Here is a 23,969-nt window from a genome sequence, read left to right as displayed (position 1 = left end):
CTCTATATATTTTTTAATCCAGTAATGTCTAACTAAGCGTGAAAATATTATATTCGGAGAGAACATTTTGCGATATAGAACTGGCATAACATGAAGTTACAAAAAATTCTAATTGTCAGCGATTTTTTCTGAATGGTAAAAACAACAAACCTACTTATAGGCCTAATGATTTCAAATAATGAGATACACGAGCTCAAGGGGGGGGGTGAAATGGAACAATAATAACTCAGTCGGCCCGTATTATGGTCATTTTGTCCGATGTTTTCATTGTAAATCATAAAAAATCACAATTTTTACAACTTTGGCAGATAATAACACTGAAAAAAATATATCTATAAAAGAAATCAATATTAAAATATATTATGTTTAAAAAGCAGGTATAAGGCATTACTAAAAAAAAACATGTATTTTATTCTTTCTCCATGCAGGCAGGACCCTGTGAACGATTTTGTTTTACAGGGGGGTGTTGAAGTAAATGAAGGTAATTTTTTAAAATAAATTTGACAAGCAAAAATACAAAAAGGGCCAGACCGTAAACTACATTATTTTGCTTTCTTTTCTTTGCCACACCTATAAAGGGAGCGTTTCATGACAAGTCCCATTTTATCTGACAGTTACCATAGTAACAGTACCTCTCAGCCAATCAACATCAGAGGAAGATGTCAGATCTGACAACACGGTCGGATGAAAATGTTCATGACTGACACTCTCCGGAAACCCATTGTATGGACTGGAGAATAACACACGCAGCACCCCCAGGAAACTCTTGGGGTGCTTCATGCAGCATTCACATTATTTTTATATTTTTTGGAGGTCACTTTGTCTATTTTCTTCCTACTCATTTTTTTATTACAAAAAAAATGTACCTCCTCTTTCATATCTAACTTCTTCTTTTTGTTATTATTGTATTTTCTCTTTCCTTTTTACTTCTTTATTGCCTGCTTTGCTTTTTTTTTGTTCGTGCCGGTCTGATATCCATCTTTTCTTAGTTTGTATGGTTGGCATTCTAAATAAGATAGCATACTTTGGGTATTTTCAATGAATGACCCTTTGTTTCATCAAAACATAGAGATGTAGGCCGACATAGTTTTAATGTAGAACAAAGAGATGGAGATCAGTGATGATGTGATACCATCAGTGGAGCAATATATGAACGTAGAGGGTGTCCTCACTGTGTCGGAAATAAATAGAAATGGCAGGAATCGCAGCCTTGCAGGCTTATGGAAGTGACGAAAGTGATGGAGATATTAGCGACAAGGAGTCCAATTCCGAAGATGCGACGGCACATCTCAGACCACTTGAGAAGGATGGGACCATTAAATCTTTGCAAGTGAAACTACAATTGAACGCAGCACCAACAGTGGACGAAACAAGTGACGTGAGTATTTTGAATGTTGTCCCATATACCTGACTTGATGTTGGTAAAAATCCCGGGGGGGGGGGGGCACTCAGTATATATAATGGCTTAATGCATAGTGGGTATGTGCTAGTCTTGAGGACGCAATGATGATGATTTTTTTAGAGATGTCATATACTTATTCATCATTGACGTCTTGACACTCTCTCCATAGTGTCTTCAGCGAAGGACCAAGATGGATTCCCCCAAAAAAATCCATCTTTTTAAACCGAAGTCACTAAAAGTTTGTTAATTTTATTAATTCTTACACCTTCCTACGCCCACTCACACAACATGCGAGGTTAGTAATACTAACCTCGCACAACGCATGTGGTTTCATAGTGGACTTTGACGTTTTCATTCATCACACGAATGTGAGGGAATGAAAAACGCCAAACATTTGAGTATTTCTCCACTAATGGAAATTTGTTTTTATGATTTAACTTTTTTTTTTAATGAATTGGAAATTATTTATAAAAGTGTTTTTATCGCTTACCTCCAAGTCTCAACCAGGATACTCCGTTCGATCCGTCCTTAATACTGCGGTGGAAAGTACGCAAACAACAATCGAAAAGCAATTTTTCGTATCGAACATTCTCAATTCAAGTCGTCAGCGCATAATAGGAAATTGTACCAAAAATCAACAGGTTGCATCTCATGTATATACTTATTGGTAAAGTACGCCATCTTTTGACAAGATGATGATGAAAGTGGATTGAACGAGCAAGAAAATAATGCTGATCGCCTAGAATGCAGCTAGCTTGCAACACCGTAAACAAAGGTAACGGTCACGGATCCGTCCCTCGTGACCGGTACGAAGGATTGACTATAGTAGGACGTGCAACTCACTATCTCTGAAAATATCAGAAAAATTCTATAAATTACCAATATCGCGCTGTTAGACTAAATTGTGCATTTGGAACATCCTTCCTATGGTCAAGTGACAGGGTAAGCGAGCATTTGTGGGCTTTTTTGAGCACTTCACACTTACTTTATGTCGTAGGTCGCACCTATACGTACCGTACTAACATTCAAATTTCCCGCCCTTTTACCAAAGGCCAATCATGGCGACTGGGCCGGCGACATCCGAGCCGGACCATACAATAACGAGTACGGATGAAGAAATCTGGATGATACAAAGACCACGTCGAAAAAAAAGCACTTCGTACCAACCAGAAAAAAGAAAAAGAGAAAAGAGTGACGATATTACAATTGAAAATATCAATCAAAACGCATCGTCAGATTCTGACTCGAATACATCATATCGTACTCCAGGTTTTACTTCAACCAAAAGATTGTCTGATTTCAAGTTATTTATAGCACCTATAGATAGACAGAAGAAATTGAATTTAAGGAATATTGATCCCTTAAAAGTAAAAAAAGCGATCAGAGATGTGACTTCACAACCAGTAGAGTTTATTAAACCCATTAGCACTGGGTTGCTGGTAAAATGTATCAACCTAAAGCAGATGAAATCCATCTCACAGATTCAAAACATAGGCAATATACCAGTAAAGGTCACGGAAAGTAGGTCGGGAACTAAAGGAGTGATATATGGTGTCCCAACTGAAACATCAGAAGAGGATATTCTTGAAGAATTGAGAGACCAGAAAGTGACAGCAGTAAAAAGAATAGTAAAGAAAGACCAGAGAAACAAAAATGACAAAGAAAGAGAAGGTGCTGATAATAATCAGCCTATTTTTATTCCTATGAGGAGTGTGATTCTTACTTTCAGTCTGGCAGATCTCCCTCAGAATATCAATCTAGGCTACCAGATGTTTTCAGTAAAACCATATATCCCTCCTGTGTCCAGATGTTTTAAGTGTCAAAGGTATGGTCACACTGCTGACATATGCAGATCTCAGATTAGGTGTGTTAGGTGTGGAGATCATCATAATTTTGATCAATGCCAGAAGAAATTGACACCAATATGTGCCAATTGTGGAGGTGAACACTCCGCAGCATTCAAAGGATGCCAGCAGGCCAAAAAAGCAAAAGAAGTACAAGAAATAAAGATAATAAGAAAGCTAACATATGCTGAAGCATCCCAGGTCTGGAAAACACAAAGTGAACAAAAAGTCACACAGACAGTCACTGATGATGCTAAGGGATTTTCCCAATCAGTACCTAAGGTAAGAGTAAAAACATATGTAACAGATAACCAGAGTAAAGTTACAAATCCACAGGTAGCAACGGTTCCAAGCGAACTACCTATGGAGACTAACTTTCCTGTCAACACCCAACAAAGGGATACACCACTGTCTGAAGTTAAAGATCAGGCTAACAGGTCAGCTGGTACATCGACAAAGAATACCACACCTAATTTCATAAGTTTAGCCAGTGATGAACAAATTGTTGTTTTTATATGTCAATTAATTATGTCATTAACTGAAGGTAGAGAAGAAGAAGAAATAAATGCTTTAATTTTAACTGCTGCAAGAAGATTGCGGCAACAAAAAAAGGAAATCATAACTCAACAACGAAGGAACTAACGCTTTCTTTGCCCTACTTTCCATCCTTCAATGGAATTCTCAGGGCTTATTAGGGCACGGACAAGAGCTACTTAATCATTTAAAAACAAATAAAGAATATGATTTAATTTGTGTTCAAGAAACGTGGTTTTATGATAATAGTTCACTTTGTATTCCAAATTATACATGCCTTCCAAGAAATAGGGAAGGTCAGCGAAGAGGGGGTTGTGCAATATATATCCACGATAGGATTAAGTACGAAGATCCAATCAATGATCCAAGTCTAGAATTACAGCAAGTTAACATATATGTCACCAATAAAATAATATCTATTATCAACTTTTATAATCCATGCAAAAAATTAAACGAATTAATTCTAAACACATTGTTGAAAAATGTTAATGAAACAGATAACCTAATAATCTTAGGTGATTTCAACGCCCATAATACCCTCTGGGGCAGTGACAAAACCGACAGAAATGGACAAGCCATTGAGCAATTTATATATGAGAATAACTTCATAGTATTGAATGATAAAACAGGAACTAGACTTGATCCTTGTACTGGAAAGCTTTCGTGCTTAGATCTGAGTATTTCCTCCCCATTACTGGCCGGTAAGGCGATATGGAAGGTTATGGAAGATTCTTTTGGGAGTGATCATTTTCCAATTATTATTCAAATAACACTTGGAAAGAAAGAAAAAAATCATGAAAATCTAAGTAATCAGGCCAAAGATAACATGTCTCATGAACATATCTCTTTTAAGAATGTTAACTGGCCCATATTTGCATACAAATGTGAAAATATTATAAAAAATGAAATAATTAATTCTGAAGATGATATTCAGAACATTTTTCATACATTTATGGAACGCTTGAAAGAATGTATTCATGAAGCAATTCCAAAAAAAAGAAAGACAGGAAAAAATCCTGTCCCATGGTGGAACAAGGAATGTACTGAAAAGATTAAAGAAAGAAATAGAATAAGAAACCATCTATCAAGAAAAATTACACTTGATAGAATTAACGAATACAAAAAAAAGAAGGCAGAAGCCCAACGAGTTCTCCGGAAAGCGGAAAGAGAATATTGGCAAGCTTTTTGCAGAAGACTAGACAGATTCATGCCAGAGACAAAGATATGGTCATGTATAAAACGTTTGAATGGCGTACCTGTCAAAAAATCACAAAATATGCCTATTTTGATTGAGAAAGGTAAAGCCATTACGTCCTTACCAGAGAGAGTAGAGATTTTTGGAACTTTTTTCCAATCCTTAGGCCAAAAAAAACAAGATATCAATAAAACATTAACCAAGGAAGTACAAAACTCTTTCTACCAAAATGAACATGTCATTAATGAACCGTTCTCGATGAATGAATTTGAGAAAGCAGTTAAATCTACTAAATTTGCTGCTCCAGGAAAAGATAATATTCCATACATTGTATACGAAAATATGCCAAAAAACACAAAAGAAATTATGTTGAACATTATTAATAGAATATGGGAATCCGGGGATATCCCGAGTTCTCTAAAACACTCAATTTTAGTGCCAATCTTGAAATCTGGTAAGGACTCAAAAAATGTTATCTCTTACAGATCAATATCACTTACATCTTGTTTTGCCAAAGTTATAGAGCGTATGATAAAAAATAGATTGCAGTGGTACATAGATAAAAATAACTTATTGCCTAATTTCATCAGCGGTTTTAGAAAAGGTCGTAGTACAACTGACAATATTGTTTTATTAGAAAATGACATTCAAAAATCTATCAATTGCAGTGAGCACACTCTTGCAGTATTTTTGGATGTCGAAAAGGCTTATGACAGTCTTTGGATTGATGGATTACTGTACAAACTAGCTCAATGTGGTATAGGAGGAAATATGTTACAATTTTTAGAAAATTATCTAACAGAACGTACCTTTCAGGTAAGAGTTACAAATACTGAATCCAGAACATTCCAAATCCATAACGGACTCCCCCAGGGGAGTGTTCTGAGCCCCCTTTTATATAATGTCATGATGAGAGATATTCCAATTGATCCTGAAGTGACAATATCCATATATGCTGATGATTGTGCAATATGGTTTTCTGGAAAAAATGTAGAGAATATTAGATTAAGGATACAAACTTATCTAGATATATTATGTACCTGGTTTAAAGACTGGGGATTCAATTTTTCTATTGAGAAGACTGTTCCGGTATTTTTCACTAAGCTTACAAACGTTACACCTCCAACAGTCAAGTTTGAAGGGAGTATACTCACTTATAAAAATAATCACCGTTTCCTAGGAATGATATTTGATAGTAAATTGTCTTGGCTTCCCCATATAGAGAACGTAGTTTCAAGAAGTAAAAGGAAACTAAATATATTGCGAAGTTTAACAGGAACTAAATGGGGAAGTTCATCTAAGTCCTTACTCATGGTTTACAGGGCAATTATTAGATCAATTTTTGATTATGGTTGTCAAGCTTATGATAGTGCTCCAGTAACTACAAAAAAGTTGTTAGACTCGGTGCAATATCAAGCACTCAGAATATGTGCTGGCGGGCTGCCGTTGACATCGCTAGTTTCTCTGCAGGTGGAAATGGGAGAACCTCCTTTAGATTTAAGAAGGCAAATGTTATCAAGCAAGTACAGACAAAATATAGAAAGACATAGTAATCACCCATTAATAACACGTATCAAACCATGTTGGCAGTTCGATTATCTCAAAGGTAAGAACGTTAGTAAACCGTTTGGTTATAGGCTTCAATCCAAGATAGGAAAAGAAATTAGTATTGAAAATATTATTTCTCCAGCCTTTCCCCCTTGGTTATTTTGTCCACCAGTTATATCTACTGAATTAAGTTCACAAATTAAGAAATCGGACCATCCAATACAATTGCAACAACTGAGTTTGGAATTGATACATACAAAATGGTCACACCAACTCCATATATACACTGATGGATCCAAAGCTCCTGAAAAGGGAATTAGTTCAGCCGCTTTCTACGTACCTTATTTTTCTTTTTACCAAGGCAAAAGGTTATCTAATTTCACCTCCTCCTACAGGGCGGAATTGATTGCGATTATTCTTGCACTGGAATGGATAGAACATTTAGATATATATACAGGTGTTGTTATTTTCAGTGATTCATTAAGTGCACTTTTATCTTTACAGAATCGGAAAGACGATCCTATTATCACAGAAATTCTGACTATTACTACAAGACTCAAATATAAAGGTTTAGATATATACCTAGAGTGGATCCCTGGTCACTGTGGAATAAAAGGAAATGAAATAGCAGACTCCTGCGCAAAAAAAGCTTTATCAAACAAAATAGAAATTCATAATCAAATAACATTATCAGAGATTATGCAACTTATTTCAAAAAGTTGTAAGATAGTTTGGCAAGAAAGATGGAATAAAACTAACTCAGCACTGAAAGAGTTGCAACCATCAGTGTTACCCTCATATAAATGCAATCTAGGGAGACAGGAAACTGTACTCCATCGTCTCCGTTTTGGAGTCGCTGGTCTTAACCAAGATCTACATAGATTAGGGATCCATCAAACAGGGTTTTGTGATACATGTCGTGAGGTAGAAACTGTCAGACATTATCTTTTACATTGTCCAAAATATATAATTGAAAGATCAATGCTCCTTGTAGATTTGAATGAATCACAGCCTGGACAAATAATGGAGTATTTAAAAAAAGATGATCCAGGGATACAGAAAGCACTTTTACGTTTCGTTTCAAGAACGAAACGTTTTAGTAAGGAGTGATGTACTATTTTTTATATTGTATTGTTTATTAAGAAATATGAAAGGATATGATTGTACAAGTCTAATGTGAAAAGAAAAAAAAAATATATACATAATAATGTATGATATAATATATACAATATGTTCTGCACATATAACTAACAAAGCCCACAAGTGTTTTCGCCTTGTTGTTGTTGTTTAAAAAAAGAAGAAATGAATTATTTTAATGTTTAACCCATCTGTAAGCACAGGTACACTAGCGCCCCCTCGTCTATGCATGGGTGACCTAGGCATTTACGTCCGAAAAATCGGCACAATGTACCGTGCTGACCGGTATGATTGCATCTTGAAAGGACAGGGCAAGCGCAACTAGTTGGAACTGAGCTGAAGCTAGCGGTTTGTTTTTGGCGAAGATTTGTTTATATGCCATTTGATTAGAGTTACGGCAAACTGTACCATAATCATCCCTTTTTCATATTAGAAGGATGCACATGAAAAATATTTCACATATGTATAAATTATTATTGGTAATAATTTTATTATGTGAGAAGTGAGATTTTTATTAATAGAGTAAATGGCGACAATAGTCAAATATGACTAATCGCCACTCAAACCAATATAAGAAGAAGAAGAAGGTAGGCACTTAAGAACCAAGTTTGAAAGGACACTCGTAAAATTACGTCACTCTCGCGATGAATAATCATTAGATCGTGGTCGTGCGTGTTCAATAAAAACTCTCTGCATGCATGCAATCAATAATTTTGATATATAGAATTAGAAATCGGTAAGTAATGATAATTTACTTAAGAAATTAATATCTTTTTTGTACTTTTCTTCAATTTTTCATGCAGTTTGGAAGCAACCCTTACCACCAGCCACTAGACCCATTCACAAAGACTGTGTCTTATAATCCCCAGTATGATCAGATGTACAAGCCACAAGTAAGTAATGATGGCTTCCTTTCTGGGCTGCATGTGGTCAGATATTTTAGTATATTTGATTATTAATGGCTGTAATATATGTAAGCTGATGTATATTTGTCTTGTGTTTTCACCCACTTGTAATAATAGTAACGGTTATTTATATGCGCTATACACAAAATCACAGCGCTTAGAATTGCCAAAAATAAAATATGAATATAAATCTTAAGTAACACAAAAAAGTATAGAATTGTATACATTAAATTGCATCAACTATTGATGTTCTCAACTGCGCCACATGTATCAATTTATTTTCTGTACTGATACATTGTATATATTCAAAAATGGTTTTGATTACTTTTAAAACATGATTACCTTACAAATGATGATTGTGGCAGAGATCCTCCTATCATCAGATCTGAATTCATTTTGTACATCCATGTAAAATAAAATACAAAATGAATCTATATTGATTGCATAACATCACAGACTGACTTATTCATTTGCATACTGGTCAACAGGGGTATTGGCCTACAGTTTTGTAAAAAAAAAAAAAATGTCATTACTTTTTTTACATAAGAATTTAAGGACATTATTATCTATTGAAATCTCATAATTGTTCCACAATTATGGTGCCCTGTTCCCCAGAGAGCTCAGTTTCCAAAAATCTTGGAGTTTACACTCATCTTTCAGTGAGAATATCCTGTGATTGTGAACAAAGAGTTTAACTGAGGTGAACAGGGACATTCCAATTAATGCTTTTTAAAAACAAGAGTGAAGACTTGAAACAAAATATGAGCCTTTATCCGAAGCCAAGGAGGCTACCTAGGATTGGTTTGGTAGGATATTTGTAGGACAAAAAAATTGCTTCGACTTTGGCTAATAGGTTGACTTTTTAGTCAACATCACCTATATTCTATTTCTGCTTCTCTGTCTACTCTTACTGATGTCCATTGTTCATTATTCTGATGTGGTCTTTGATGTTTTATAATTGTACTTTAACATCATTTAGGCAGGACCTGTGAATCCATTCAAGACACAACAACAGACCGCTGCCAAGAACACTCTATCTGGCTATGTAGAACCAGCCCATCTCAATCCTTTCCATTTTGAGAACCAAAGAAGGACATTCTCAAGCTATGGTAGGAAATGGATTCTCACTTTTTCAACTATCATTCTTTTTTTATTAGAAATACATTGTTAAAATCTGTAATATGCTACATTAATGATGTATTGTTAATGTGATGACTGTCCCTGAGATGCATTTTTTTTTCTTTAAATCTTAATTTTGGGGTATTTGAATTTGATATGAATGCAAGTTGTCAAGTGACTGATGTAAACACATGTATTTCTGAAGATAATCCTATCTAGGCATGCTTTTCAAGAATCTTCAACTCCTTTTTTCCACCAACTTAAGAAAATAGGGTTGCATAATAATCAATTAATATTGCATGAAATCCATATCCAAAGTTGATAAAAAGAACATTGAGTTTGTTTATGATATGATCTGTACCGGAACTTAATTTTTTTTCTTTTTTTCCCTCTTAATTAAGGTATTTATTCACAATAACATGTACATTTATCTACAAACAATTTAAAAATATCAATTCAATTCAATAATGCAATAATTTTTTGAATATCACATTTTGTAAAATTCCGAACTTGGTTTTTTTGTTCACATAAACTTTCTAAATAAATAATCATATTAAGCTTGAATTCAATCCATAAAGAATTCGCATCATATCTTTTTCCTTTGAATATGCTTTTTATATAATTTCGATAAATAAAAAATTGAGCAATAACACAAAATAAATAATCTTGCTGGCATTTTGCAGATCATAACCTATAATTAATGTTTTTTCATCTATAGAAATAGTAATCTTGAAAATATAAAATACCAACCTTTCTATAACTTTCCAAAATAATCGAACATATTTACAATACAGTATGAAATGACAAGTGGTATCAACTTCTCCATAAATGTTACATGTGTTGCTTTCTAATACATGCCACTTAAATTAATTGTCTCTTGATGGTAAAATCTTGTTTAATAATTTAAAACTATAACAGTCTAACTCTGTTATCCACAATTAAATGCAACAAATGGAACTTTATAACAATCAATTTAACACTTGATTTTGCAATATTCTTGTATTTATTTTCCCTTTTATTCACTAGGTTTTGCTGTTGATCCCAGTGTTGATACAGGTGGAAAGCACATTGTATCAAACAAAGAGGGCACCAAGCCTGTAGAAGGTAGGTTCTATGGTATACTAAGAGCACAAACAGCAAAAGAAATTGTGATGATTGTGTGTAAACGAAACCCATTCAATACTGATACAAGATTCTTTTCAGAGACCGTACTAGCCCCCTGCAATACCATAATATTCTTCAAGAATACTGATTTTGGGGGATAAGAATACTGAAAATGCAAAATACAACTTGGCAGCTCTGTTCTTGTATGATTAAGGAGTTGATGTGATCAATAGTTGCATTGGTTTGTGAAGTATTCAAAGGAGGTTAAAATCATGGATGAAGAGAGAATAATCTTTTTTATATTGCTATTGAAAACAGTATGAAAGCCCTTTGTCAACTCCCTATGTTCTTCAAATTAGAAATTTTTCATTGAATATTAGGTCTTAGTGGAGAGCTCTTATTACGTTTTGTTCTTACATTTCAGCCCCTCCCATCCACCCCTCCCCCTCAATTATCTCTACATTGCTCAGAACTCTGTTTTTTTTTTCAATCCTTGACATGTACATGTATATCAATTCCTCTTGGTGTGTTTGAGCTTAATACGAGACTGTCTGTTCCTTGAGGTATCATCATTGTGACCGTCAGTGTTATAATTTTCATTACTGTTCCCAGGTAAGACAGTCTTTGAGAAGGTTGAATTGAGGGAAGGGGACAAGCGGAAGAGGGTGAAGAACAAAGATGCCTCTGACATAGAGGGCTTTGAGGGTCCGTGGGGAAAATATCAGGATGAGAAGACAGTAGCCAAACCATCAGAGGTAAGCCTCATCATTTTACAACTTAATCTTATCATCCTTATCTGTGGAAGCATTGTGGTTTAGTGGTTTTCCGACTTGGATCTTTCAAGCAGGGGGTCATGGTTTCAAACCCCAGCCATTGGCAGGGTTTTTTTTTTTTGCAGCAACAGCTTTATCCACATTCTGCTGCCCTCAACCCAGGTGAGGTAAATTGCGATCTAACAGGAATTTGATCCTTGTAAAAAAGAAGCTTGTCAAGAGCTGGGTTACTAAAGTTGGGGTACATGTAATCAAGGTTTCACTCTTGAAGATAGCTTAAAGACTTCTGTTAAGTGATGAACTCTATAGATAAGGAAATATAATCAATATTGTAATTATTAAAGGACAAATCCATCTCAACAAAAAGCTGATAAAAAGAAAAATATCCAACAAGCATAACAATGAAAATTTCATCAAAATCGGATGAAATATAAGACAGTATGACATTTTAAAGTTTCGCTTAATTTCACAAAACAGTCAGATGCACAATCTGTCGGTATGCAAATGAGGAAACTGTTAACGTCATCCACTCACTATTTCTTTTGTATTTTATTACAGGAAATATGAAATATTCTAATGTTCTCCTCATTGTCACGTGAAATGATTAATTCCTCCCTGAACATGTGGAACTAACATTGTTTTATACTATGTGGTACAGTCAACTTGATTCTTATTGTCAAATCTGTGAAAAATTAAATATTGTATAATTCAAACAATAAATAACAAAAGAAATAGTGAGCGATAGACAACATCGACTGACCCAGTTGCATGACACTGAGTTGTGCATATCACTGTTTGGTGAAAAATAAGCAAAACTGTAAAATGCCATAACTTTCTTATTTTACATCCAATTATGATTAAATTTTAAGCGTTATGCTAGTTTGATTTTTCTCTATTTATTCAAATCAATATTTTTCTGGGGTGGACTTGACCTTTGATTGGTAATGAATTGATAATATTACAAAAATATATTAATCATTGAAATGTAATTTTTTTCACTCTGTCTTTTCAATAGGAAGAGCAGACAGAGTTAGATGAGATTCTTGCTAAGAGAGCTAAGAGAGGCAAGATGATGGATGATAAACCAGCCGAAGAGAAGACTACACTACACAGTAAGTCATACCACCAGGCTTACAAAGAGTTGATATTGATCTCATCAACTATGGACGGCCAGCAACGTCAACATATAAAATGCATGTTTGTGCAAAAATTCTATATATGAATGTATATCCATAAATTTATTGATTTCTTGACAATTTGGTGTGGTTTACAATGGACATTTTACAAATTTCCTGTAGAAGAAATTATGACACTGATGGATTTCCATTGAGTTATGATTGATTGGATCGATCGTAACTCTTTGTAAGACAGGGCCCAGATTATCTTGTATGTGATTATATCTTTATTGTTCGTATCAAGCAGTTCTAGCTTACAGGTCAAGGGTGATTCTATAAAATAATCAACCTTTTTTTTTTAGTCTGACCCTTAGTTTTACTTGATATGACAAACTGTTAAATAATTAAAAATGTCACTTCATATGATCTAAAAAATCTCAGATGAATCATTTAGGCTTATCAGGTGTCAAATTTGTTTTAGAGATTGATGAATGTATGAGATTCCAAGAAAACAGAGTATTAAATAAACATACAATTCTGCATTATAGATCCAACTATTTAAATTGTATGATTTCTTTTGAGAATAATGTGGGTTTTTTTTTCAACCTTTCCTCATCTTTGATCTCATTTCTGTTAAGCCAGTTGGAACATATTGACTGAAAATATCACATTTTGATAGGTTCTATCAGATAAATTTCATTTTCAAGAAAACATATACAGTACAGTGAGACCTTTGAAACACTATGTTGTTCAATAACCATGGAAAGCTTCGAAACTGCTTCAACTTGCCTAGACCTTCTTTACAGAGCAACAAATACTCTATTCAACATCCACCTACGTGACCAACCAATTTTTTTCCTCCCCCAAAAACCTTTCTTCCAGTCAAAGATGCCTACGACTACCAGGGTCGATCCTACCTTCACATACCCCAAGACCTGGACGTGGATCTCAGGTCTGAGCTGCCTCCAGACAAGTGCTATCTCCCCAAGAAGACCATTCACCAATGGACTGGTCACACTAAAGGTGTGGCGGCCATCAGGCTCTTGCCAGTCTCTGGACATCTTCTTATCTCCTGTGGCATGGACAGCAAAATCAAGGTACTTTGATATTCATTAGTATACTGATAACCATGGTTTAGCCTACACTAGGTTAACTTTACAGACAGTGGCAGATCGGGGGGGGGGCATTTGGTGATTTCAAGTCTGGTGTTGGTGTTGAAATTTTGATTGCTTCCCCTAGCTCCAGAACTTATTCAGAGTTTGTAAAACTGATCCAGATCACATTTTGGACTAGCTAGTGAGTGACTTTTCTTCATTTTATGTTTGGTGTTATAATCGTGTAATAATTGACACCAACACCAAAAGGTCAACACTGAACTTGAAATCATCCATTTCCTGCCTATGCCCTCCTTTTCAAAGTCATAGTCAATATTTGTAATGTAAATATGCCATCCAAACACAAGTGCCCCCCCCCCCTTGAAAGTCACACAAAATATTTTTAATGGGAATATTTTGTTAATACACAAGTGAGAATCCCTCTCTTTTCTTTTTTTTTTGCTTATCAAATTTTCCTTTGGAAAATGTGCCCCCCCCCCTTTTGGAAAATCCTGGATCCACCCCTGAACTTAGACCACACTTTTTTTGAGTGCCAGTTGTCAACTCATTCAACAAGTGAAACTGATTCTATCCTGGGCCAAAAGATTGATAGAAAAATTAATTGACTCTTTAAATGAGAAGAATAGGAAAACGCGAAAATATAATGAATTTCATCGAATTAACTTGTATGTCATCTTTTCCAGGAATATAGAGGAAGTATCATGATGGTCGGGTCTAGCAATTTTCAGCTGTTTCTTTCATAAATGTGAAGGCAACAAAGATCAAAAGTGCATTGCACATGAGCACCGTTTATGCTCAGACTTCACATGCCCAAAAGTGTGCTGTTAGCATAATCACCCTAATACAAAGATATTTAACACACAAAAAAAAAACACTTCTGAAAGTCATTATGATCAAGAAGAATCAACCTCAGATATCTTGTGCAGAAAATGCAGGAAACAAATGATATTATCTCCTAAATCATGCTTTTCCTGAAGATTGATAATATTCAGTTGTCAAATCTTTACAACTCAAAAATCATTATCTAGGTATCTGCAATGACTCCATAATTGTTTTGTTATTTTCTCCTTCAGCTATGGGAGGTATATAACCAAAGAAGGTTAGTTAGAACGTTCTCAGGTCACAAACAGGCAGTCAGGGATGTGTGCTTTAACAACGATGGGACCAAGTTCCTTAGCGCTGCTTATGATCGCTACATCAAGCTTTGGGACACAGAAACAGGTATGTGCCTTCATTTTTCTTCACAAGTCAGATTGTTTTATATACTTTTTTAATGAAACTGCAAAGATTTGACTACTTAAAGAAAGTGCATACCAATCTGTAATTACATACTTTGTCAGATTTTATGAACATTTACTAGTATGTGGAATGGAACCAGATAAGATTTTTTTAATCTAAAAAGATGAAGATACATTCAATTTATTTATCACAAAATTGCAAATTGCCTGTAATTTGTTGACACGAAAGAAATATAGACTAGAAGAAAAGATATAATTTGATAAATGAATATCACAAACAATCTATGTATCATCATTATAACATGAAGTTGTGGAATAATTTGGGATCATGATAAAGGTTATCAATTATCATGAGTGAATTATGGTCTATTATTGTCTTGAATGGAAATTCATAACTGGTCAGTGTATGATTTGTTATAAAAATCAGTCTGTCAACGAAATTATCAAGAGATACCTTATAAATAATGCATTATACGAGTGTAGCATCTCATTTAATTTGTTAATTCATATCACATTATGTTCTACCGTTTTGTTTATTTTTCAGGACAATGTATTGAGAAGTTTACAAGTCGTAAGGTTCCATACTGCGTGAAGTTCAACCCAGAGGAAGACAAACAACACATCTTTGTTGCTGGCATGTCAGACAAAAAAATAGTTCAGGTAGGTTGACAAGGGATTGGTTTCATAAAACCATTGGTAAAGTTATGCATGATATTACAAGTGACCTGATTATGGCAGGCTGAATGGGTTTGTAGATTATTATGGTTAATTAGCTAAATAATATTAAAATATGGTAGATATTTTGCTGTTGATAATTGAATTATTATTAGTTTTGATGATGATGATGATAATAAAGAATAACATCTTTTTTTTCCCAATTTTAGCCTCTTTAGCCTGCATAACATGCTATGATATTATTATCCTTCTTCAACCTAAATGCTGAGCGCCTAGTAAGAAGTCAAAAGCTCCCGTTTTTTTTTTTATTTATGGTATGACTCAACCAGGGATCAAACCCATGACCCCCCGTTCATGATGCAGACACTCGACCACAGAGCCATCTTGCCCGGTGGCTCATTAAAGTGAACTTTCCAAGAAGAAGCTCCATGTTCAGTAAAGGAGTGATATCAGTGCACTTAACTTCAGCAACTTAAAGGAACACTGCTCAGGGTGGGGGGGACAATTTGTTCTTTTCTACTTGAAATTGTTTCATTTGATGACTCTTCTACAATAATAATAATAATTACAATATTAATATAGGTATATTTACACAGGGAAGCCACTTCAGTTCTAAAAACTGTTCTCCCAGCGGGCCCTGCTATTGATATTACCCCGGCTTTAGCTGGGCTGCCAAGGCGCTCAAGCATTCAAGGAATTTCTTCCTACCGGGTACCCGTTCACCTCACCCGGGTTGCTCTATGTGAGCAATAGATCGCAGAACCAATGTGTCATAGGAAACATCATTTACTGTTCATGATTTGCAATCAATCTCTTTCTCCCCTCACACTTTTAGTAACCCCTTTATATTTAGTTGTTAGTCTCGCAATAGGTGTTCACAAATATCTCTTTATAATGGTATGGAAGACTACTGAGGTGCCAAATGGGATGCCCATTTGAAACTCTATTTCCAATTCCAATTTTCATTTAGAGTGAGCTTGTTCACTTTCCCTTCATTTATTTGAGATATATGTTGATGTATATAATACAAAATTAATGGAAAGGGTAAAAATAATAGAAATTATTTTAAGTTTTATATATAGCACACATATCTGTCGAAAATGACAGTCAAGGCGTACGAAATAAGCAAGACAAAATACATACAAGAGGAAATAATAGTACATGCACTCTGAGAATTCAGAATGATGTCAAGTTTACATATGCAATGCAATAAAACCATTTTTTCTTTGCATTTCGTTTGCTTTTTACAGTGGGACATTAGAAGTAATGAGATCGTTCAGGAATACGACCGCCACTTGGGTGCTGTCAACACCATCACGTTCGTCGATAATAACAAACGTTTTGTGACGACATCCGACGACAAGAGTTTGAGGGTGTGGGAATGGGACATACCTGTAGATTTCAAGTACATTGCAGACCCCAGCATGCACAGTATGCCAAGTGTTTCACTCAGTCATAACGGTAAGTGGATGATTGACTGTGATTTTACAGCACATATTCGTAATTCCGAAGCTTCGTTATTCCCAAGGTTCGGATATTCCGAAGGTTCGTTATTCCAAAGGCTCATATGTCCGAAGGATAGTAATTCCAAAGGTTCATTAGTCCAAAAACAAAATGAGGTTCGTAATTCCGAAGGTCGTTAGTCAGAAAACAAAGTGAGGTTTGTAATTCCGAAGGATCGTTAATCCAAAAACGAAATGAGGTTCGTAATTCCGAAGGTTCGTCCGAAAACGTAATGATTAATGAACCTTATTTTGTTTTCGGACTAACGAATCATCAGAACAACGAACCTTATTTTGTTTTCGGATTAACGAGCCTTCGGAACAACGAACCTTATTTCGTTTTTGGACTAACGAACCTTCGGAACATCGAACCTTATTTTGTTTTCGGATTATCGAACCTTCGAACGAGGAACCTTTGGAATAACGCCACAAATGTTCGGATTAACGAACCCTTTTACGTTTTCGGATTAACAAACATCGAGGTATAGGCAATTTATGTGTTTCGGAATTACGAACCTTCGAAATTACGAAGTGTAACCAATTTTACAGGGGTCACAAAGTTAACTGTGACACTCATGTATTGCACACTTGTTTATTAAACATGTATATTCATGCTTCTTTTTTTTATTACACTATATTATGCATACTTTTTTAACACACCATGATTTGTTTAATACATGCAACTCGAAATGTTTATTGGAAAAAAAAACAACTAAAAGCATCCAGTTAGCAATATGAAGTTAATATAAATCACTGTTTTAACAAAAAGAACGGTACATTCTTTTCTATTCTTTATAAATTTTTGTCTCACCTGCGAAGCAAAGTGAGACTATAGGCGCCGCTTTTCCGATGGCGACGGCAGCGGCGTCAACATCAAATCTTAACCTGAGGTTAAGTTTTTGAAATGATGTTATAACTTTGAAAGTATATGGACCTAGTTAATAAAACTTGGCCATAAGGTTAATCAAGTATTACTGAACATCCGATTAGAGTTTCATGTCACATGACCAAGGTCAAAGGTCATTTAGGGTCAATGAACTTAGACCATGTTGGAGGAATCAACATCGAAATCTTAACCTGAGGTTAAGTTTTTGAAATGTCATCATAACTTAGAAAATATATGGACCTAGTTCATGAAACTTGGACATAAGGTTAATCAAGTATCACTGAACATCCTGCATGAGTTTCACGTCACATGACCAAGGTCATTTAGGGTCAATGAACTTTGGCCGAATTGGGGATATCTGTTGAATTCCCATCATAACTTTGAAAGTTTATGGATCTGATTCATGAAACTTGGACATAATAGTAATCAAGCATCACTGAAAATTTTGTGCAAGTTTCAGGTCTCATGATTAAGGTCAAAGGTCATTTAGGGTCAATGAACTTTGGCCGAATCGGGGTATTTGTTGAATTACCATCATAACGTTGAAAGTTTATTGGTCTAGTTCATTAAACTTGGACATTAGAGTAATCAAGTATCACTGAACATCCTGTGCGCGTTTCAGGTCACATGACCAAGGTCAAAGGTCAATGAACTTTGGCCGAATTGGGTGTGTCTGTTGAATTACCATCATAACTTTGAAAGTTTATTGATCTGATTCATGAAACTTGTACATAAGAGTAATCAAGTATCACTGAACATCCTGTTCGAGTTTCAGGTCACATGATCAAGGTCAAAGGTCATGTAAGGTCAATGAACTTTGGCCATGTTGGGGTTTTTTGTTGAATAACCATCATATCTCTGTAAGTTTATTGGTCTAGTTCATAAAAAGTGGACATAAGAGTAATCATGTATCACTGAACATCTTGTGCGAGTTAGAGTAGTATTCAAAGTCAGCACTGCTGCTATATTGAACCGCGTGATGCAGGTGAGACGGCCAGAGGCATTCCACTTGTTAATGTTTCTGACTCACGAACTTTGAAAGGAAATATGCAGCTTTGAAAATTAAAGTTTTAGTGTTGCCAATTTGAAGTAGAAATGCTGATCAAGTAAAGAATCAACTATATGTTATTCATGATCGTCACAATTAGTTTACATATGTTACCTGCTGTTCTCTGTACAAAGTATATGGGAATCACAGAGTTCAGTAGTCAACAGGTTAACCATACATGTTCTTGAAGGTAACTTTGAAATCTGATGAATTGGATACAATTTTTCTGTCTACCTGTAGGGAAGTGGCTGGGTTGCCAGTCGATGGATAACCAGATCGTCATCTACAGCGCCATCAATAGGTTCCGACAGAACAGGAAAAAGATCTTCAAAGGTCACATGGTTGCTGGCTATGCTTGCCAGATGGACTTTGCCCCAGACATGAGGTAAGAATTTAGAGTCAAATACGAGAAGTCGCAGTGAGCGATCATATTAGGAGAAAGTGTTTGAAATAATGATAGATAGAGAGCAAGTTTTTGTCTCACCTGCATAGCAGAGTGAGACTATATAGGCGCCGCTTTTCCGACGGGATCAACACCAAATCTTAACCTGAGGTTAAGTTTTTGAAATGACAGCATAACTTAGAAAGTATATGAACTTAGTTCATGAAACTTGGCCATAAGGTTAATCAAGTATTAATGAATATCCTGCATGAGTTTCACGTCACATGACCAAGGTCAAAGGTCACTTAGGGTCAAAGAACTTTGGCCGAATGGGGGTATCCGTTGAATTACCATCATAACTTTGAAAGTGTGTTGGTCTAGTTCATAAAGTTGGACATAAGAGTAATCAAGTATCACTGAACATCCTGTGCACATTTTAGATCACATGACCAAGGTCAAAGGTCAATTAACTTTGGCCATAATGGGGGTATCTGTTGAATCACCATCATAACTTTGATAGTTTATGGATCTGAGTCGTGAAACTTGGACATAAGAGTAATCAAGTATCACTGAACATCCTGTGCGAGTTTCAGGTCACATGATCAAGGACAAAGGTCATGTAAGGTCAATGAACTTTGGCCATGTTGGGGTATCTGTTGAATTACCATCATATCTCTGTAAGTGTATTGGTCTAGTTCATTAAATGTTTAAATAAGAGTAACCAAGTATCACTGAACATCTTGTGCAAGTTATAGTAGTTTTCAAAATCAGCACTGCTGCTATATTGCATCGCGTGATGCAGGTGAGACCGCCAGAGGCATTCCACTTGTTTAACAGTACAAATCACATTTTCATTCTTATCACTATGAATGGACGGGGACAAAAGCTATTCTATTTCTTTATATGAAATGGAACCTTATAAAATGATGGGCTAAAATCTCTCACATGACCGGTCTTTTAATTTTTTAGGTAACAGGAAAATTGACTAATGACTGGTACTGACAACTAGTTGTATTGGCCAGTCATCGTTTTGTATAAGGATAATATATCCAATAACTAGGTTCCTCATCATGATCTTATAAAACATTTAGTGCACATCACATTGCTCGGGCATTATCAAAGCTGTTGTTAATCCTATTTTCACTTCAATAAATCCTTTTATGATGTTACCAATTTAGTTCTTATCAAACAATCCCCAAATTCCAATCTTATGCAGTGGCCGTGGAATGGTTTTCAAAGTGGGGGGGGCTGACCATGCAAAAAATCACAATCATACAGTAATTTTTACGTTTTATACACAGTTTTGGAAAAAATAGGATCGTGATGAGGAACCTGGTTATTGGATATATTATCCTTATACAAAACGATGACTGGTCAATACAACTAGTTGTTAGTACCAGTCATTAGTCAATTTTCCTGTTACCTAAAAAATTAAAAGACCGCTTCCGCAGCCCCTGTTATGATACACCCATCTTCACTAGCTTTCCATCAGAGTAGCATACAAACTTATTTTCCTCTTGATAATTCTCAGCATTTACTTCATCGACAGTCAACTGCCATAAAGTAATCCAATTCATCAATGTTCTTTTTCGTAATTATCTACAGTTACATTGTATCTGGAGATGCCGACGGAAAATTGAATGTATGGGACTGGAAGACCACAAAATTATACACCAAGTTGAAGGCACATGACGGCGTTTGCATCGGCTGTTTATGGCACCCTCATGAAACGTCAAAAGTTATAACATGTGGATGGGATGGACTTATAAAACTCTGGGACTGAGACTATTATGTGTGTGTGTGTTGACCTGATATATTTGATGAAAACCAACATCATAGTGAGTACATGGGACGAAGTAGGAAACCTTGGTGACCGTTTGGGCTGCGGAAAGTATGGGATCCTGGATGCTCATCAGAAAGGATCGCAGTATCACATAGACGAACGTGGCCCTGTTTGTGCTGTTGACATCTCGTGATGACATGAACGGGTCAAAGGTGGATTTGTAGGACGCTTCCTGTCTGCATGTTCGCAGTTGGCTAATGATGACAACAAACTGAATAAATGGGACCACAGTTGAATCTTAGGAGCACACAAGCCTTGTAGTCTGAATCCCATCTAGGGTCTTTTCATGAAATGAATTGTCAGGCGTTTTATCCATCAGTTAAAATCGGAATAGCTTCTCAGCTAATCAAAATTAAGGAAAGGTTGTCAGGCCCGACAACTTGTCGGTCAAAAATGTTGATGATGAAGCTCTCCCCAGATCCCTCACACCACTCCATTTTTCAAAGTACAATAAAATTCCAACCTCTCTGGGTCATTCTTTAAACCTTAAAAATTCATTAAATGTCATTTTTTTCACTATTACACCATGGGGAAAGAACACAGTTAACATAAGAAACGTACAATGTACACAAAAATTTGACATTTTTAGTCGGTCTCCCCACAATTTTATGTTAGTTAGACCATTGCCTAATTGAAGTGGACTTCAGAATACATTTGTGTGAAATGTGGCTACATGAAGTAATCTTTTGATCTTGCCTACTTTAGGTTGGAAATTTCCTCAAGTGAATGAATAATCAGTCGCGTACCTTGACCCGGAGGAGACAATGATTGGTGGGGCACTGTATTGTTTGTGAACAATGCTGTGCCCCTCCAATGCTTTGTCTCCTCCGGTTCACTGTCCGCCACTGTGAATAATGTACATCAGTCTTTTCTGTGGTGCTTTTCATGAAACCATGTGATCAAATGCACATTAATCAACATATTTATAAAGAAATAACCCATATTCTGGACAAGTTCTGTATTTGTATAATTATGATCGTTCAATGCTGCCCTCAATTTAGCAAGCTTGTTGTTCTTATTGTTACCTGTTGAATTGGTAACAATTCAATTCAATTCTTATTTCGCAAATAGGATAAAAATACAAAGAAACATCAAATAATGTAATTAGATAATAAAATTAATTGCATGGCTTTCCATGGAGGTTTTAAGAAACCTGTAAGGCTGGATCGCCAAAACAGTAAAAACACAACAATGTTAATAAAAAACAAAATTTTATATATATCATTATAGTAAATTCAATGTAGGAAAAAGGAGAAAAAACGCTAAGAGTACAAAAACACAAGTTGAAGGGGGAAGATACGGTACAAGTAATGCAATGATATTAACTGTGAAAATGATCGTTTACTAGAAAGTCTTCATACTGTTTTCTAAAGGAAGAAATTAATAAATAACACAATCAATTATAAAAAAAAATATGTAAAAAATAATCGTAACTGTTAGTCTCTGTCAAATCAAAATGTCACAATCAGTCGCAAATATTGATTAGATTCCTCTTTTTGTTGCAGGTTAATATGGAATGCACAATTCTGTTAACACTCTCAAACAATCAGGTTGTTATATACCTATGTGTATGTTAAGTAATATCAATGTATCATAGACTTGTTAAATAATAGCCTGCAGTATGATCTGATGAAGACTGCAACTATTTTGCCATTTTGAGTCTGATGTGGGGAGACTACAAACAGCGGCTGCATACTGTAGTCTCGAACCAGACTCGTAACAGAAAAGCCAAAAGCAGTAGCCTCAACCGAGAGTATAGGCGAGCAAAATAGTAGATCAGTATTTTATTACATTTCAAAATATCACACTTGAACTGCAATCATTAATGAACTTTCTTTTTTGATTAGTGGTTTGAAAGGTCACTCGGTGATTTTCCAAGGACAGTGCTGGTAATGATAAGTTAAGTGTTGTGGGTGGTGTTAATATTAACCCAACACAAACACCACCTTTTAACACCAACATTTAAACACTCAAGGTGTTTTGATCGAATGGATGAATCATCAGGCTCTTCATTCAAATCTCTGCACTGCACTACCATTGTTTTACAAGGCATGAATCTATATTTGCCACTCTCCACCCAGGTACAAAATGGATATCGACAGGAGAGAATTCCCTGACTGCTGAGGAGTGAGGGCATGAATCAAACAGAGTATATGAGAATGCATTAAGCACCTTCTGTGGTGGACATATGTATACTTCACAGATAACCCAAATTGTATATCAAATCTAAATTTCATTTTTTATTGGAAGTTTTGGTTAGCTTTCATATCAGTTCTTCAAAATGCTCGTATCTCTTTTCAACACAAAAGTTTTTACTGGCAAGTTATCCATTAGCGGTGGTTTACCGAGTCTCCTAACAGAGATTGATGCCATGTGTGAATACTGAGGTGATGATATTTGTACAATATTTTTTAATAAATGCTATATGTTTTTACTATGGAACCATTTTGTCTTGACCTAGATTACCGTGTTTATTATCACTTTTTGAGGACACCATATTGCATTCAGCTGGCTTTCCTTTACAGGAAATAAGCACCAAAGGGGGTGGAGAGAGAATGGGATGGAGTGCAGAGGAGAAGGAGGCAGAGATGAAGGGAAAGAAAC

General features: G+C 35.5%; 1 protein-coding gene across 1 annotated transcript; it reads left to right on the top strand.

The window, feature by feature from the left end:
* Positions 1–1,187: 1,187 nt before the first annotated feature.
* LOC121414080 (pre-mRNA-processing factor 17-like) lies at positions 1,188–23,807 on the top strand. Its single transcript, XM_041607135.1, has 12 exons — positions 1,188–1,378; positions 8,464–8,553; positions 9,545–9,674; positions 10,711–10,788; positions 11,401–11,543; positions 12,577–12,673; positions 13,559–13,773; positions 14,865–15,012; positions 15,574–15,689; positions 16,955–17,165; positions 19,381–19,525; positions 21,128–23,807. The coding sequence occupies exons 1-12, from the start codon at positions 1,193–1,195 to the stop codon at positions 21,303–21,305; spliced, it is 1,737 nt and encodes a 578-aa protein (XP_041463069.1). The 5' UTR covers positions 1,188–1,192; the 3' UTR covers positions 21,306–23,807.
* Positions 23,808–23,969: the final 162 nt, after the last annotated feature.

The sequence above is a fragment of the Lytechinus variegatus genome, chromosome 4 (genome assembly GCF_018143015.1).
Source record: "Lytechinus variegatus isolate NC3 chromosome 4, Lvar_3.0, whole genome shotgun sequence".
Taxonomy (NCBI): Eukaryota; Metazoa; Echinodermata; class Echinoidea; order Temnopleuroida; family Toxopneustidae; genus Lytechinus; species Lytechinus variegatus.
The sequence above is the reverse complement of the archived record's forward strand: the minus strand, read 5'-3'. Positions and strand labels throughout refer to the sequence as shown.